Source organism: Lampris incognitus, chromosome 6 (assembly GCF_029633865.1).
Source record: "Lampris incognitus isolate fLamInc1 chromosome 6, fLamInc1.hap2, whole genome shotgun sequence".
NCBI lineage: Eukaryota > Metazoa > Chordata > Actinopteri > Lampriformes > Lampridae > Lampris > Lampris incognitus.
The window spans coordinates 43,559,091-43,577,642 of NC_079216.1; the positions used below are offsets into that span (position 1 = coordinate 43,559,091).

Sequence of the window (18,552 nt, forward strand, 5' to 3'; positions counted from 1 at the left end):
TCCCTGAGAAGTTTTGCCTGTCGCCTGGTCTTTGGGACAGCCTCTCACAACATCATCCTTATAGCCTTCACCAACTGGGAAACTAACTCACCTGCAATCTCTCCAACCAAATAACATTCAACGCTTGACTACTGCCCAACCCCGACATGGAGACCCAGCAAGGACACGGACACCACTCACTTTGCCACACCTGCCGAAGAACGGAAAACAGCAGGATGAAGGTAACCAACGGGGACCCGTACTCATATATGCTATCCAGATGTGTTTTTTTGTTGTTGCGCGAACTAGAAAGGCATCTGGCCGGCCAACACCAAGTCCCTCCTTGGCTCGACTGACAAGAAAGCCGGTTTTGGGGTTATGAAGGCATGGTGTGATGTTGGTTCTCGCTCGCGTAATTCTGGTTTATTCTTGGGGAGAGAGAGAACTCCTTGTTTGCATGCCGCAGAACAATTCGCATGACACGTAGATAGCGCGGAGGACAAGTACAGGGTCTGCGGGCGGAGATGCAACAGGTTACCGGTCGGGATTGAGAGGCTTGAGTTTTCATGAGAAATTAATTTGTGGGGGTTTTGTTGTTTCTTTTGGTGGGTTTTTCCCCCCTCCTCGTCTCAGTTGTGCGCCCCTCGCTGAACTCGCGAAGCCTTCTCGGCGCGCGGCAGATAGGGGGCGGTAGATCTGCGGGTCAGCGAGCTCGCGGCAGGGTTGAGCGAGGGGGAAATATATGCTGAGTCTGGGGTTTGGCATGGTTCACTATTGAGCAGCCGGTCTTGTAACTTGTTGGGGAGTTGTGTAAGAGTGTGCAAAACAAGAGATAGCCCATTTTATAGCCCTGTTTTTTTTCTTTTCCCGAGCAAGCGATTCTTCCAGATGCAGTTGAAAAAAAAACACAGGGATCACAACCGTGGAAAAAAATATGTCAACTTGGCCCTCACATGCCTATTTTTAGTAGGCTAACGGATAGGCTAAAACACATGTGCGAAAGGCATAATAGATCTATTCGACGTCGTGCACACTTTTGCACAAGGCCCCGAGAGCCATTAAAAAGAATGGCGTCCCACACGAAAGCTTTGACAGATAAAACTACATGTGAAGTTACAGCTGCGACTGAAGGAGTGGCGAAGGCGAGAGGGTCCGGCTGCTTTTAAACCCCCCCCCCGCGCGCGCGTCTTCCTTTTAAAAACCAGATATGTTGGGGACATTAAAATCAACGTGTTACTTGTGTGACGTCCATAACGTGACTTTCCCCCCTCTCCCGCAGGTCCTGAAGATGTCTTCGTCGAGTCGCACGCTGGTGTTCGTACTGGCGCTGACGCTGTACCTTGTGGAAATGGCCTCGGCGGAAACGCTTTGTGGGGGAGAGCTGGTGGATGCGCTGCAGTTTGTCTGTGAAGACAGGGGATTCTATTTCAGTAGGTTTCCAAACGACGACTTTGCCCAAACATCATATTTGCATTATTGTTGCTACCGGCAGCCGAGTCTTGCAGCACCCTCGCATTACGCCCCTCCACCACACAGTCTTGTGAATATTCTCTTGCGTGATTGTGAATACTGAGTGTGTGCGGGATTCTTCAGTCTTGCATGCACGCCTGCATATACATGCGCACGGAGAGAGAGAGAGGGAGAGGGAGAGGAGCCAGCTGTGCGGCTGTGTCTCAAGATGTAGGCTAGTGTTGGCTGCTGTACTGAGCGGGTGCGTTCTGCCGCTATGGCCCTTACCTCTGATTGCATATGAAAGGGCGGTGAGCTGTGAAGACACACACGACTCAATGCGACACAATGGGACGCTTGTTTACCAGTGCATTCCGCAGGGGAAAGTACTAGCACCCCAAGAGGCAAACCAGTCACCTCAGCACCAGTGTTCCCAGGCTAGGCGACCACGTCTTCTTCTTCTTCTTTTTCTTTTTCTTTTTTTTGGGGGGGATTCAGACGAAAATGCTTTTGATAATTGATAGAAACAAAAATGGTCCAGGATTGGTTACTATAAGTGGGGGAATTATGTGAAGAATGGAAGTTGTAAGCCAGTGGTGTCCTCATCTAAGGGCATTTTTAATGGCTGTTAGACCATAAATACTAGAAATTCTTCAACAGTCTCTGCTCACGCAGTATTTTGGGGAAATCAGGTTAACAACACATAACTCGCCCTTTCCCACTGCTGGTTCCTGCCCTGGCAGCCTGACTTTTCTGAATATCTGTCATGTCCTATACCCAGACAGCCAGCGCCTTTGTGCGCCGTTTGCCACGGAAGCTTCTCTCCAATCAGACAGATCTTTATCCAATTTGGGCCAACGTAGATGTGCTCCCCTCCTCCTCCTCCTTTTCCTTCTCCCCACCTCACCCGGTTTTTCTCTCATGTTCCTCTTCCTGCAATCAAATCTGCCCGGCCTCTCTTGAGATTTCTTCGACATTGTGTGGGGTGAAGCACTTCAAACAAGGGCTTTATTGATTGTGGATAGTGTTCCCCTGTGCAATATCTTAACCCTCCACCGCTGCCACTCCATTCTCCCATACCTCTTTCTCTCATGTCTCACTCTCTTCCTTTTTTTTGTTTTGCATTCCTTTCCCCTGTTTAAACCGCCACACACCCTTTCTCTCCCTGGATCTTTTTTTCATCTCTATTTCTGCCTCATTATCTATGCTGCCCCTCCCCTCTCCTTTCTTTCTCCCACCCTGCTCATCCCCCCTTTATCTCTGCTGAGTTAGCAAAGGACAAGGTCAGAGAAGAGTGTCCACTTTATGTATTTACCCACCCAAAGGGTGAGCAGCTCACATCTGTGTGTGTGTGTGTGTGCATACATGTGTGTGTGTGTCAGAGCTTAGCTGTCTGTGTCTGCAACTCCCCTTTTCCTCCTGCTGTCGACAGGACAGGGTGTTTACTTGTGTATTCATTCATTTAAGGACTTCCAGATATCCTTAATCAGATTACCCTTAACAAACAAAAAGATTTGTTGCAGTTGGCCGCAGATTTCCTTTTATCCTCTTTGTTTAATGGACTACTACGATTGTCCCAAGTAATCCAGAAAAAAACAACATAGATGCATGATTCATCATTGCTGCAGAACTGCTCGCTATTTTGCTTTTCACCAGTTGAACTGTTGCTATTGGCTCCGTTTCCTCCATACTAAATGCTTCTCTCCATCTCTTCCCGTGTCTCTCTGAAGGTAGTCCGACTAGCAGAGCTAGCAATCGGCGTCCCCAGAACCGTGGGATAGTGGAAGAGTGTTGTTTCCGGAGCTGTGACCTCAACCTGCTGGAGCAGTATTGCGCCAAACCTGCCAAGTCCGAAAGGGACGTGTCGGCCACATCTCTACAGGTCATACCCATGATGCCCGCACTAAAAGCGGTACGTCTAAACAACAACACACCTGTATGGGAAACTCTACCTGTCCTTGGCTTTATCTCTCCTCCCATCTTCCGTGTCTGCGTTCATCCCTGCGCTTTGCCCCTATGCCCTTGTCTTTGAGAACAGACTAAAACCCACGCAAGGGCAGGTTTACCTTGTTAAATGGTCAATGGTAAGCATTAACTTGCGTCAAAAGAGCTGACCGTTGTGGAAAACGTCGACACAGTCACGGCAAAATATATTCAGGTAATATCAGTGTGGCAGCAGGGACACACCCACAGATGTGTCTGTGTCTGTGTGTGTGCATGCAGTTCAAATGTTGAAGTTTGTCTAAGTGCGTGTGCACGAGTGTGTGAGAATGTGGGGACTGCTTGTCCATCGTAAAGTGTGTCCTGAGAGTGTGATTATTAGTCATGGAACACTAAGCACTCCCAAACTGCCATGTATTTTTCATTCTGTGGTTAAGAAAAAAGAAAAAAAAAGAACTGACCCGGCCACAAATATTAAAAACCTCTCTGAATTATGTCGCTAACTTGCATAAAATTGTCAAGAGTATTGGAGATCTTTCTCTCTCAGCCACAAGACTCGGCTGTGACTGTGTACCAGGCTTCCTAATTAGATTCTTGCCTCTTTTCCCCCACCCTATCTTTTTCTTACCTCACATGCAAAAGATGTTCACAATAATAATTCACTCTTCAAACCCGGCGAACGAACAAATTGCATGGAAAGGGATTTCTACTGACGTAAACCCAGAAAAAAAAATATTGCAAATGTCAGCAGCTAAGAAGTGGATCTTTGTTCTCGTATGCAGAAATAGTGTGCCGGGGAATCAGTTGGGACATGTTAGTCTGGGCAGGGAGAGAGTTGATGGGTACAGCCTGCTCCCAGGGCCAGCTGTTCCTGGGCTATTGAGCAGGCCTGGAGTGAATGAAGGGGGATAAACACTCCTCAAGTGGCAGGACCAAAACAAGCCATTCAGTTGGAGCACTGGCCACTCACGCATAAATTCTTGCTCGGCCACTACCATTTGCGCTTAGCTTTTGTCCCTCCCTGGCATCCATACAGCACAACACCTAGTGCGGTTTAAAAGCGGTCGTTGTTTAAGAATAGAATTTAAAAAAAAAAAAAAAACGAGACTGTGATGATGTGTTATTTTGCTTCAATTTGTGGGGGTTTATTCACTAAGTGGATCATTGTGTGAACAATGACCCGTTCCTCATATGTATATGAGGGGAGTGACCGACCTTCCTTTTGACAGTATGTTAAAGAGGTCTAGCTAAGCACTTGTTGACAGCTTCTTTCAGTCAAGGAAATCAAAACAAGGACAAGTAGGAGGCGAGTGGAGTCTGTTATGACGCTGTGGATACTTTGGCGGTTTTAGAATTGACATTTGATTTCCATTTAAGTGACCCAACAATGACCCAGTATTTACACAACATAAACATGGTTTTCCTCCCTTGTTGAAACTCTTGTACGTTATCTCAATATCCCGTATGTACTGACTCCTTATTTTCTTTGTTTTGCTTCCCCCCCTCTCCATTTTCCCCCTGCACCACACAATAGGATGGCCCAAGGAAGCAGCATGTGACCGTGAAGTATTCCAAATACGAGGTATGGCAGAGGAAGGCAGCCCAGAGGCTCCGGAGGGGTGTCCCCGCCATCCTGAGAGCCAGAAAGTTTCGGAGGCAGGCAGAGAAAATCAAGGCCCAGGAGCAAGCGTTGTTCCACAGGCCCCTGATCAGCCTGCCCAGCAAGCTGCCCCCTGTCCTCCTCCCCACGGACAACTATGTCAACCACAAATGAGCCCGCCGCCAGCCCTTTGCACAGACAAGAGTTTGGAGGGAGAAAAAAGACTAGGGGATTATAGCTTTGTCTCTGACGTCATTTCTGTGGCAGTCCTCTTTGACCTCCCCTGTCCTGTCCGAGCCCACCAATCCCCCCTGCTCTCATCTACTACTTCTTGACCCTCTGCCCCTCTCTAATGCCCCCCACCCCTTCAACACACAAACATGCCTTCACGTCTCAACTCTTTCGCTCCCTCTCTTTCATTCACTGACACAAAAGACACAAACACAAGTGATGAACAAAAAGTTAACAATTTGGCTGAAAGCAATTCAGGTGGATCCTTAAGTAAAAGAGAGTAAAAAGGAAAGGAAGAAAAGAAGATGAAAGAGATCTATGGCTTGCAAGTGTCAAGAGGACACCCAGCGGAATGTTTTTTTGTCCAAGTGGAAGACAGCAGAAAGTGAAGAACAGCTTGCATGAACGAATCCATTCCACAACACTTTCCTGAGGCAAAAAGAAAATCTCTGTTAGTTCTTTTTCTTATTAGTTTGCACCTCTGACTATAAAGGGACTTCCACACTGTAAGGAATTATTTTGTAAAATTAGATTCCTGTTCCAGCACCTTTTAATCACAAACAAAAAGCAGAAAAAAGTCTGCAAAATTGCACATTGCCACGGATTACGTCAAAGTAAAGAAAAAAAGGCACTATTTTTTTATGAACAATGAACGTGTAGCTTAAAAAAATGTCATGGTGCTAGCTTTGGGAATGGACTCAAAGAAGAAGAGGTTGAAAAGCACGTTTTTTTTTCTTTGAATGAATATTAAAAACTTTCCGTTTTAAGGAAAGTGTGACTTTTAATAAGGAAAATTAAGGATATGGGGGAGCTCCTGGCAGTGGCAATGTAAAGGGGGAAGTGTCACTGAGAGAAGATATGGGCTGTGTTAGCATGTAGGCTAACAGCGTGCGCTAGTGGCTGCCTATCACTAGCTTGCCAACAAGACTGGCAAGGGGGAACCTGAGACCCACTCCCCACTACTCCCCGCACCTCTGAGATCTATGGAGATGGGGAGCAGCTTGGGGATATTAATGGGACACCGTGGACCGCCTGGATTGGGACAGTACTACAGTTCCAGGACAGTACTTCCTGTTTGCCATGGCTCTGCAGACTGCTCTGACAGGAAGTGACATGATATGAACACAGAGCGAGTGGGATAATGATGATTATATTTTATTTTGTCTTTTTTTCTGTTTTCTTTTCATATCAATGTTTCAAGGAAAAAAGGAAAACCCTGTCAGTTTCTGGTACCGTGACATTCCTGTTTTTGCAAGTTAGGCATTTTTTTGTCTCCATGGTTATTGTTATAATGTTATTTTACAGTTCTAAAGAATGGCACAAAACTTCAATTCAAAGGGAAAAAACAGCAATAATGTCAACTAACATTTTATTTTTATTGTATATCAGTAGTATTCACATGCTTTGCCTGAAAACAAATACTTGAATATATATATATAAATATATAGATATATAATTAGTTTCCAGGGACATTGTGTCATTTTCCTTTAGTCTGAGCTGTATCTTGCGTAATGAGCCGCCAAGCTTTTTTGTTTGTTTGTTGAAATACAAATAAGGGCACTGTATAAAGGCATTATTTATTTTGTTATAAAAATATATTTGAACAAATTGGTCCAAATAATATACGTAGCACTGATGCTCATCTGACGGATTTATTTTGTATGATCTCTTTTTTCCAATTGGAGTTGTAATGCTTTTTTGTAGATGCTTTGTACCAAAAATTTTCCTTTTTTTCCTTTTCATTTGCCACAGTTACTTTAAATTAATATTTTAACAGCAGCATAGCCTGGATTGCTTAGGCATGTTATGTCACAGAAATAGGCACATACTCTGAATACGCTGGTCTGCATGGATTTTCATAACCCTGTCTGGGTTACTTGTTAAAAGGAAAGCATCCATGAGTGACTTTTTAATATCAGCAATTAACTGTTCAACATTACATTGATTGTACTCAACCCACTATGTTTTGAAGCCACTTTAGTAGTGATGGCAGGGGAATGATCATCCTTTTATTAAATCATGTCTTTTTAAGTGTGCATGGTGTCCAATCATCTTCTGAGGAGCCTTTCTGTTAATCTGCCAGTGATTCTGTAGTGTTGGGTTTTGTGGCCATAACTGTCTGGTCAGATATGGATTCTGGCAAAAAATGCACCTGACTTACATTAGTCGTCGTGTGGGTAACCTAATTGGAAGTAATGATGTTAATGATGTCACTGTGACGTGAATACCCACCAAAGGTCATTTAAAGGTCACAGTCCATTACGGAGAACATATTATTGCTCAACTTCTCTCTGTCCTCTCTCTGTCTGTCTGTCTGTCTATCTGTCTGTCTGTCTTATCTCCATTTTCCTAACTCGCATTCATTCTCTCTCTTGAACCTGTTTGGAAATTGACAATGCCCCAGAGGTTATATAGTATCTGTCTATATCTGTTTGGGATGTGGGAAGAGGGGGAGTTGTCAGACTTACGGTGACCCCCCCGCCCCCGCCCTCTGCAATTACATCCATATGTATCTAAATGAAGGGCTACCACCGTGAACCATTTTGGAGCAAAATCGATGCTCTCTGAGCGTGATGCGGTGTAGCTGAATGTAAGCAATGAACCTATAATGGTGGAGCAGCCGAGCTTGTTGCCCACAGTGATATATTATGGCTCTCCAATGTGAGGAATGGCTTGAAGCTCATGTTGGAAGCGCGGTCATTTTGTGTCACGTTCTAGTGTCTTCTGTTGTGTGATGCATAGCCCCATGGAATGCAGATTTGATAGATACTCATCTTTCTGTGGTGAAGAGTGGAGTCAATAGTATTTTCAATCCTATACCCTCAGTGGGATCTCGCTTGGAAATCCTACGTCTGGTCTCTGATTATATTCCACTTCAGTTGTGTAACAAAGCAGTGCAATTATTATTATTATTATTATTATTATTATTATTATGAAATGAGATTTCCCCAGGGAGGATATCTTGTCTCCAGACAGTGACAATACAAGTTTTATACTATATTTTATTCTATGTTCTCCTGCTAGGACTGCATTCATTCACTATTTTAATGTTCAAACAGGCTACTCTAGTGTTCTTTTGAATGGCGTGAAAGACAACCACTTCTTTTCGCTGAATATGAAGGGATATCTTGCCAAGCAGTGGCAACTATTTCTGTGTCAGTAGCCCACTCAGCCTGTGTGTATTTTATTGATTTAACCTCTGCACGCTAGAACGTCCGAAATGCACAATTCATGTACTTTCATTTTTAATATCAATAAAAAAAACATTTTATCAAACATCCTCTGTCATAGAGATTTATTTTACCAGCCTTCCATGTGTGTACCTGCCTGCCTTGGGTGTGTGTGTGTGTGTGTGTGTATGTGTGTGTGTGTGTGTGTGTGTGTGTGTGTGTGTGTGTGTGTGTGTGTGTGTGTGTGTGTGTGTGTGTGTGTGTGTGTGTGTGTGTGTGTGTGTGTGTGTGTACATGCCAACTGCATGTGCGGTTATGCGTGTCTGTGTACGAGTGGAAGTGAGAACGAACTAAGGGAAAAGTGTTGAGTTCAGGAGCCGTTTCTGAAATCTTTTCACATCCTTTAAATGTTATGTGCCATGTAAATGATTTAGTATACCTCTAGGCCTTAAAAAGAATCTCCCAGCTGCTTTTAGCACCCTCTCTCATCCGCCCGCCCCTCACACATCAATCCACATACCCATCGCCTCCATCCTCCAGTGGCTTGCTAACTACTGGAGCAAACTCTATCTCAGAGGCTAAGTTTAACATCCAGTGTGTCTCAAATTATCGCATGCATATTCTTGAAATGGCACGACCTTTCATTGTTGACGTATGTACACACCCACACAGCTCTGTTACCGGGCAGACTGTAGTATGGTATCTTTGTTCCCAGAATGGAATACATTTTTGGCACTGGGGTCATCTTTGTGCAGCAAAGTTAACTGAATTCTCTCTACTTATGCTTTTACATTGGTATTGAAGATGTTTGCCTCAGCAAAACGTGGGTCTTATTTTAATTGGCTTTAATCAAAAATAATCTGCCTTTTGATATGTATACATGTTTTCCTGCTAAGGGAAGGGGAAAGACTGGTTGGCAGCCATTGTACTGGGGTTATACCTAACTGTGCCCTTGTGTTTTTAGGCCATAAACTGCTCAATTACATAAAGCCTTTCACCCCACTAATGAGTGTATCCCTCTATAAGAGGAAAACGCCTAAGTTGGAAGTGTATAGTGTCCAAAATAGCTCATTTATGAAGCATGTCTGGTGGCAGCCTTACACAAGTTCACACGGACAAATATGCGCGTATGTACAGACTCACATACACACCAGTCTACTACTCATCCTCATTGGCGTCTGCAATTAAATTCTGCTAACTACTTCCTTGCCTTGATGGACAAGTGAGCTATGAACGTCTCCTATTGGTTTGGTCCACATCTGTTTAATCAGTCTAATGTTGTATAGATACCTGATCAGAAAAACATCCCTTGGCTGATTAACAGCAGCCTTGAGATGCCCCCAACATTTTCTTTTGTACCATTTTGTTTGTGTTTGGTGTATCTGTACTTGCCTGCATGTGTGTGTTTCAGTCAGGTCTGGGAGTGTGCATGTTCCCTTCAAATGTTTCTATATGCACCCTGGGAGATTGATAATGAGATAAACTTCAGATCAGGGACTCTCTGGTCCTCAGGGCCTCTCACATCATCACTGTGCCTGACAGGGCATGATTTGGCACAACATAAGTCAACCAAAACAAGTCAAACCCAGTCACAATAGTGTGCCAGGTTTTTTTTATTTCTTTCGATTCCAGGAATAGTTTAGATAATTAGGTAGGTTAGCTCTTGTAAGTTGTTGGCGAATATTGCAATGCTATGCAGCAAACCCAGAAATGCTAGTTATATGTCCCAGAGGTGTGAACTTGAGTCACATGACTTGGACTTGCATCACACTCAAGTCGCAAATTTCATGACTTTAGACTTGATCTAACAAAATTGAAAAAGACTTGGAACTTGACTTTGACTTTAACACCAGTGATTTATGACTTCACTTGGACTTGAGCCTTTTGACTTGAAAGACTTGACACCTTCTCCAAATCCAAAGATAAAAGGATTTTAAAAAGTGTACGGCCAATCAGCTCATCTTTTCCATAGTTACAGATCCACTTTGAATAAATCCAAAATAAGTATAAATTTAAAAAAAAAACATTCATGATTCGTGCAAATTTAGTACATCAACTGTAACTCTGCTGTTAAAACGTTGACATGGCGTTACATTTGAGTGCATAATGACTTGTTTAGGACTAGAAGTTCAAAGTTGAACTGAGAATTTTCAGACTTGACTTTGAGACTTGAGCACCAAGACTTGAGACTTACTTGACTTGGAAAACAATGTCTCGATCCCACCTCTGCAGGTAAGTATTGATATGCTACCAGACATCTATTTATAAAGACATCAGTTAACTGAAAAATAAAAATTGTGTGTTTATATATTACAATAAAAACATTTTTTTTCAGTTAATTGATGTCTTTATGAATAGATGTCTAGTAGCATATTGCCTTACATTACATTACAGTCATTTAGCCAATGCTTTTATCCAAAGCGACTTACAATAAGTGCATTTAATGTAGGAATCAGGTAGCATATCAATACTTAACTGCAGAGGTGGGATCAAGTCATTGTTTTCCAAGTCTCAAGTAAATCTTGGCGATCAAGTCTCAAAGTCAAGTCCCAAGTCAAGACTGACAATTCTCAATTCAACTTTGAACTTCAAGCCCTAAACAAGTTATTTTTGATTTATTCAAAGTGTGTGTGTGTATATATATATATATATATATACACACACACACATGGTTTGTATAAATAAGTGCATTTTTTCACAATTTCTTTTAACAATCTGTTTTTTTCCTAACTTAAATAAATCATTTTTTTCTAAAAAATTCAATTTTGTTATGTTAGCGACCAAAATAATAGAGAAAGCACAGAAATGTCACCTCAACCTTAACTGGCATGGCTAAATAAACCGATGGCTCCAAAGCCCACCCACCCATCCCCATCAGAGGGGCCTCCTGAACTGTGGAGGAGAGTGTAGATGTGGGTGGCACAGCTCTCCCAGGCCTGACATTGGAAACTGCCAAAGAGCACACTAGAGTTAGTTGTGGTTGGCCGGATGCACGGGATGCACAGAAGACTGGGCCAACTATTGAGGCACAGGGTTTGGCAGGTCCAGACCATCACAGCCCAGCCTGGCCACACAGGCCAATTAAGACTCCTGTTCTCTCCTCTCCTCTTCTCATCTCTCCTCTCCTCCTCTCATCTCTCGTATCCTCTCCTCTCCTCTCCTCATCTCATCTCATCCCTGTTTCAACCAGGCTTGCTCTCTCCCCCTCTCTCAATCCTGAGAAAGCCTACTCACACATTCCCATTTTCCCTCTTTGCGTCTCTAATTGCTCCGGACTCAAAAGGGAGATGGAGAGAAGGGGACGAGCGAGAGGAAGAAAAAAAAAGAGATTGAAGGAGAGAAAGACAGAGGAGAGAGAGCGAGAGATTGGGGGGGGGGCAGGGTTGGGGGAAAGGGGGTCATATCACCAAATGTCTGTGGCCAGGACAAACTGTACCAGCCCCCTAGAATAGCCGACTCTCCTGTTTGCTGCACGTCTGTGTGATGTGCACTCAGCCTCCTCTCTCTTATTACTCACAAAACCTGCAATACTCCAACCTACTTAAACCCGAAGGGCAGAACGATTTCATAATGTAAACTACACTTCAATCCACATGCTTGTATAGACTGTGAGTTAGTTTCTGCTGGGCTAAAGCATAAAGAGGGGATTGTGTTTCCTCAGTGCCCCACAAAACTATCTAATTGTCAATTCCTAATCACCCAGGAGCTGGGAGGGCTTCCTAATTATGTAACCATAGTTTCTACCATGTAAACAATGGAATGGAGCTTTTTGAAGTCTCTTTGCTAAGTAAAACTGTATGAGGTGCAAAAGGGACAGATGAGAAGGCGGGACATTGAATTTTCTGCTAATCTCCGTTTATTTTACTTATGTTGGGATTTGCTTAGGAGTGGATATGTGTAATCATAAGTATATTTCATTTATCAACCTTAAATTATATTTACCTTATGCAAAAAAAGGGACCACATTGCAGAGGTACCACGCCAGTCTTTCTAGAAGGAAAAGAAAAGAATCTGGGGCATACAAAAATGGCTAGACTATGTCTCTTGTAGTTTTTTTTTGGGTCTATATTTTACCCTTTCCTAAAAACAATAACAAGCATACAAGCAATCCATTCAGACACTAAACACAGAGGACACTGGATGCTACATCTGTTAAGTTTTGCAATTTTGCGGCTTTCGGTGTCTCCGTGAAACGCATCCATCACTGAAAGGTCAGAAATGAACGAAATGGAGCAATGTGACAAAGTGTGTGGGGTAGATTGTATTTTGGATGACCAGAAATTTGAAATAACCTTGTTAAGCCACACAAAATCATAACATAGAGAGAAGTGGTTTCCCGTGTGGTCGCTGGGTCACTGCAAGACAATTTCCTCTTACTGGAAAACAAGGGGGTCACAGCTTTACCATGAAGTACACTCTGTGTGTGTCTCTGGGACCGCCTGGGCTATACTTATTTACAGAGGTCAAATGCCATCCTACATGCCCCTTGGAGGATTTAATCCATTTTTACAAGATAATGACAACCAAAAACTTCAATTAACTCCCTCCATGTGTGCTAGCTATCATGACTCAGATGAGTATTGGCATCCATTAAATATCCACGGACGCTTTTGAAGCTAATTTTAATGAATGTTTTACAGGAAAAGTGGAGCTGATGTGGGTGGCAGGAAACATTTCAAAACACAACACTGCACTTAATTAAACAAGCGGTTCGCCATCTTGTAATGTTTAAGGTTTCCAAGTTTATAACTCTTGACGCTGTCCAGGTGGGCCTTTAGCACACTCACTCAGGGCATCCATCATTATGGCACATCAGTGTCACCAAGTTTAGGTCACCAGGGCAATACCTGGAAACACCAAAACATGACCCCCCCCCCCACACACACACACGCGCGCAAAGTCACATGAATGGGCACACGCATAAGCATCCACTTCAGCACAACCTGTGATGGCTGCCCTCCCGCCATGCTCCATCAGGCACCTAAAAGGCGAGACAGCGAAGGGCACAAGACTGTGGCAAATATGCACACTCAGCTGGATACAGACACTTTATTATTAACTAAAATGATGCAAAAAAAAAGAAAAAAAGAAGCTCATCCAAAAGACGAGCTACAACAGTAGGATGTTGGCAGCTATAGAGGTGGGTGAGGCCAGTGTAAACAGATGGCTGAGGGTAGTCTCAAAAAGCTACATTGTAGTTTAGAGAGCGAGTATAAAAGGCTCGTAGAGGCTGTAATAATAAGTTGGTAGAGAGTAGCCGAGAAGGCCGGTAAAGAGGGATTTAGAAAGAAGGTAAGAGGTTGTTTGAAAGCGCTAGTATGACATAGTTAAAAAGTAAGTGGTGCATAGTTGAGGAGCTGGTTGAGGGTAGTTTAAAGGCCGGTAGATAGTAGTTTAGAAAGCAAGCAGATAGTAGTTTTAAGAGCTGGTAGGGGTTGTTATGAATCAGAGGGCAAAAGAACCAGACACTCCCCTCTGTGTTTCAACAACATGTAATTACAGATCAGGATAGCAGTCCGCATTCTGACAGGAAAATAGCAATCTCTCTTAATTACAAGGCAGTCCTTGATCCATACCTATCCGTCTATTCAAATTACTTGGCTGGACGACCGTGTTAGTGGTTGGCAATGTTATTTCAGCTCAGGTAGACATGCAGAGCTAAGCAGCGTAGCTGCAAAAAAAGAAGCGATTAGAAATAGAGAAATAAATCAACGTCGCGAGCCACCGGTTCTGTCCAAGGCTAACAAGAATTAGCTGTCTATTCTTGTAATGTTTTTAACACCGTAACAGCTCGGTTTATTTGATATTTACGTAACTGGTATTTTCAAAAATACCAGATAACTGGTAACAAGATCCTCTGCTCTGAGATTATACAGTTCCCTATGGATATATTATTGCACTCGCATGACAAGAGTTGAATTGGACTGTTGTTCAACACCTAATCCAGTGCCAGGGTGTAAGTCCAGCTGTCATGCTCACACGTGCAGGCATGCACACATCCTTACACACACACAACACACAAAACACACACACACACACACACACACACACACACACACACACACACACACACACACACACACACACACACACACACACACACAAACACACGGATGCCAGAGTGTACAGTCCGTAGAGTGTCAGTGTGCAGCCATGGTGGAGGCTCCTCTTTTTTCCAGCCAGATGAGCATGCTAGTTATCTCCCCCCACATAAACAAGATAAGCCCTGTTTATTTGGCCCTCACCAGGGCCCAGAGGTTAAAGAGTTCTTTCCTTATATTGCTTGCTTGTCTCTCTCTCTCTCTCTCTCTCTCTCTCTCTCTCTCTCTCTCTCTCTCTCTCTCTCTCTCTCTCTCTCTCTCTCTCTCTCTCTCTCTCTCTCTCTCTCTCTCTCTCTCTCTCTCTCTCTCTCTCTCTCTCTCTCTCTCTCGCTCTGCTTGACCTTTTCTTCCTTTTTTTCCAAAACTCCTGTTTTCTATATCGAGAAGCTGTCTGGAGCGAGATAGAAAAAAAAAGTGCAACAGCTACGAAACTAGCAGGATTTACCTTCTGACTCACAATGAAATGACCGCAAGACAGTAGATTTGTATGATTTAGTTTAGTTTATTTACACTATAATGAGGATACAAACATTCAATAGAAAAGACAGTAATTACAGTGCAGTGCAGGAAAGGAAGGAAGCCTAGGAGGCTTATTCAGAGTCCTCCCCTTTTTTAAACAAATAAAAAAGACGACATTGTTACTCATCAAAAACGAAACATACAAACAAACAAACAAACAACACATAGCACAAACAATATCTATGTACACAAAACATACAAGCAAGCATAAACAGCAAACAATAATAAAAGAAAAGAAAGAAAGAAAGAAAGAAGAAACAAAACAAAAGAAAAATCTCTGGTCACACCATCGGTGTAGGTTTGGGCATGGCAGCGACATATCCCTACAAATACTTCTAGCAAACTTGAACAACTTTTGTCATTTTAACGCCACATTCTAACTTCACAACTTGCCCCCATCCGTCAGTATTAGGTCTACGTAGAGTCACCAGGTTTGTCAGCTTCCCTCCAATTTGGGCTGTTTTGAAACAGAGAGAGACAGCGAGAGGGAGAGAGGGGGGTTAGGGGAGGTGGGTGGGGGGGTGATACATGACCTGGCACCCCTTGGTCTGTGGTCTATGCATTGTCGCAGATAGTGAGAGAAGGCAGTACACAGCTTCTGTCAAGTGTACGGTGGGGAATTTGAAGCGGTTGGTTATTTGCCGTAGTTCAAAAGAGTGACATTAAAAGATTCCATCGCCCCACCATTAAATAAGGTGTCTGCTGCACAGAACTAATGTTAGTTGATTAATCTGCCAACAACGACTTCAGAAACCCTCTGACACATACATCCATGCTCAGGAAGTCTCTTCCCCAAGGTGGTCACACTATTGAGCAATTCTATCTATTTCATTACTTCAGCACTTTAATGCCTCTTTCTTAACCAGCCAACGTTTTACTGTCGGTAACATTGTGACGAATTGCTTCCTAAATTGAGGAAAGTTGACATCGGATCCATTTCTTAAGAGCAGTAGGAGTGCAAGTAAGAGGGCTAACGTGATGACAATGCTTGGTAGCGCTAGCTCAGCTACTGACTATGAGTAACAGTTGAGTTCTGCCTGCTGGGTTGTTTAATACGCTATAGCACTCGTTTTATACGTTCATGGTACATTTCAGCCGAGCCTTTTATATCATAAACCATAGGACCTCGTTCATCAACCGTTGTCAGCACTCGTTTGCTCTTCCATCACTCTTAGTGGTAAAATTAAAAGAACGTGAACGGTTATAAATCATTGTTTTATCTCAGATTTGTCCCAAAATACATGTATACGTTTCACATGTAAATTCAACACTTTCTTTTTGTTTGTTTTTGTATGATGTGAACTTATTTTTGCTGGTAACATCTAATGAATGTTGCCCATTGTGTTTACATGAATGTGGTACTGGTAAGATTCAGGACACTTACAGTTAGTTGTAGCGATGCCTATTGGTTATTCATTCATTCATTTATCCGTTTTTGTTTGTTTTATTGTTAAATGTTTTGAAAAACTGATTTAATAACTTATGTCTCAGGTTTATACTACTAAAATATGATGTCAAATGTAATTATTCTAAATCAGAGTGGGAAAAAATCCCATACAAGTTCTGTTTTGGGCAAATTATATAAGCAAGTCTATACTGAATAAAGCAAACGTGTTACAGATTCAAACTATGTGTGCGTGCGTGTGTGTGTGTGCCTCTGTGTTAGGGGTGGGATGATATGAAAATTTCATGTCATGATTATCCTGGCCAAAATAATTGCGATTCACGATATTATACCAATAATCATCAACATATACTTAATATTCTAAAAATTGCACTAAAACATACTGAAAAGAGTGAAAAATGAAATAAATAAAATGGTGAAAATCTAGCAATGCAACATTATAGCAAAGTGCAGCAGAACAGACATGCAACGATCACAGAGAGAGCAGAATTCACAGAGCAGCCAAGTGGAAAATCCTGTGGTCATTTTACATGCATACAGCCTATTAAATGATCCAGGTAAGAACATCAAAGAAAGGTGAATCAGTTCACCTGGATACAACGTTTATTGACAGATACGTTTCATCACTCAACTTAGTGACATCTTCAGTCTAAACTGACTGCAGGTATCACCCCTTATAAACAATACAGTTGCATAAAGACCGAAAACAATGATCAGTTTCATATGCAAATATGGGCGTCGCCATCATACAGTGCTTTGATTGCAAACGTTACCAAATCTTCGGTGAATCGTACACATGGCCATTGTAACGCTGGTTAATGGCCACGCCCATAATTGCATATGAAACTAATCGCTGGTTTGTCTTGATGCATGCTCAATAATCCAGGTAAGAAAATCAAAGGTTGAATCAGTTCATCTGGACACAACGTTTATTGACAGATACGTTTTATCACTCAACGAAGTGACCTCTTCCGTTTAAATTGACTGCGGGTATCCCCAGCCCTTATGAACAATACAGTTGCATAACAACCGAAACCGACGACCAGTTTCATATGCAAATGAGTGTGATCATTAACTAGAGTTAGAAGGGCCATGTGTACTATTCACAGAGGATTTGGGAATGTTTGCAATCACACACTTATCCCCCCCCTCCCCGGTTCAGTGATGGTCGTTCCCTCTTAAGCACGTTATACTTTCCGCGTCCCGAGTGCACGAGGGTCCGCGTGACGTAAATTTCGTCATCAGAGGGTGTACGCGTAGGGTCCGCGCGGACATCCGCGTACCCCCAATTTTTTGCGCGGACAAGGGCGCAACTGCGCATGCGCTGATAAACAAAAATGGACGCCGACTTTGAAGAGAGGTTGTGTGAAGAGGTCCGTCGTTACCCTCATCTTTATAATTCGCCATTAAAACACTACAAAGATACCCAGATGTGCACAGACCACACACACACACACCATTTTCTTGCTTGCCGCTTTTTTTCTCCAATTGTGCTAAATACAACAAAGCAGCTCTTCTTCTTCTTCTTCTTCTTCTTCTTCTTCTTGCGCATTTCACCATTTTGCCCGGAAATACGCAACGCCGATCTACTGCGCATGTGCGAAACGCGTACTCCAAGCGTACTCCAGTAAGTAGTGTTGTAAGTGTTACAATGAGTTGAACAGGGCTAGTTTTATTCTTCGTCTTCTTCTTCTATGGGCTCCCCGGACCCTTTAGGACGTCACACAAGAAGTAAATGTGTCCTGTCCGTCAGTCTATTGTGTATGTGCCATGTTAATGCTCGCGGACGGTTAGTGCACTGCAGTTCGGCTATGTATCGGTACCATTCAGTTAAGTAAAGCTTTCTTATTATAAAGTATGTGTTACTACATTTTTGGCGACGAGGATAAAACGGGAGATAGAAGGCTGAAGTTTCGGCGAATAAAACTACATCTGATCGTTGTTTGCTAGCTAATTGAGCTAACGTTACGTTCATGAGTTCGAGTGAGAACGCCGACAGAGGAATCGGCACCATGGCCACGTTTGGGATTATCAGTGAGTTTGTGGAGGAGAACGGGGACTGGATGGAATATATGGAAAGATTGGGACACCTTTTCTCTGCTAACGAATGAGAGCATTCACAGACTCTGCTAACGGAATTACCGATGAGGATAAACA

At 43.0% G+C, this 18,552-nt stretch overlaps 1 protein-coding gene across 1 annotated transcript; it reads left to right on the top strand.

The window, feature by feature from the left end:
* Positions 1 to 35: 35 nt before the first annotated feature.
* On the top strand, positions 36 to 8,470 carry igf2b (insulin-like growth factor 2b). Its single transcript, XM_056281199.1, has 4 exons — positions 36 to 221; positions 1,259 to 1,409; positions 3,159 to 3,340; positions 4,904 to 8,470. The coding sequence occupies exons 1-4, from the start codon at positions 147 to 149 to the stop codon at positions 5,141 to 5,143; spliced, it is 648 nt and encodes a 215-aa protein (XP_056137174.1). The 5' UTR covers positions 36 to 146; the 3' UTR covers positions 5,144 to 8,470.
* The last annotated feature ends 10,082 nt before the right edge of the window (positions 8,471 to 18,552 follow it).

What these genes read in the sequence shown, in the direction of transcription:
- igf2b (XM_056281199.1), top strand. Translation starts at nt 147, where the DNA reads ATGGAGACCCAGCAAGGACACGGACACCACTCACTTTGCCACACCTGC. An exon ending in CGGAAAACAGCAGGATGAAG is followed by an intron (nt 222 to 1,258) that starts GTAACCAACGGG and finishes CCTCTCCCGCAG; the next exon opens with GTCCTGAAGATGTCTTCGTC. An exon ending in AGACAGGGGATTCTATTTCA is followed by an intron (nt 1,410 to 3,158) that starts GTAGGTTTCCAA and finishes GTCTCTCTGAAG; the next exon opens with GTAGTCCGACTAGCAGAGCT.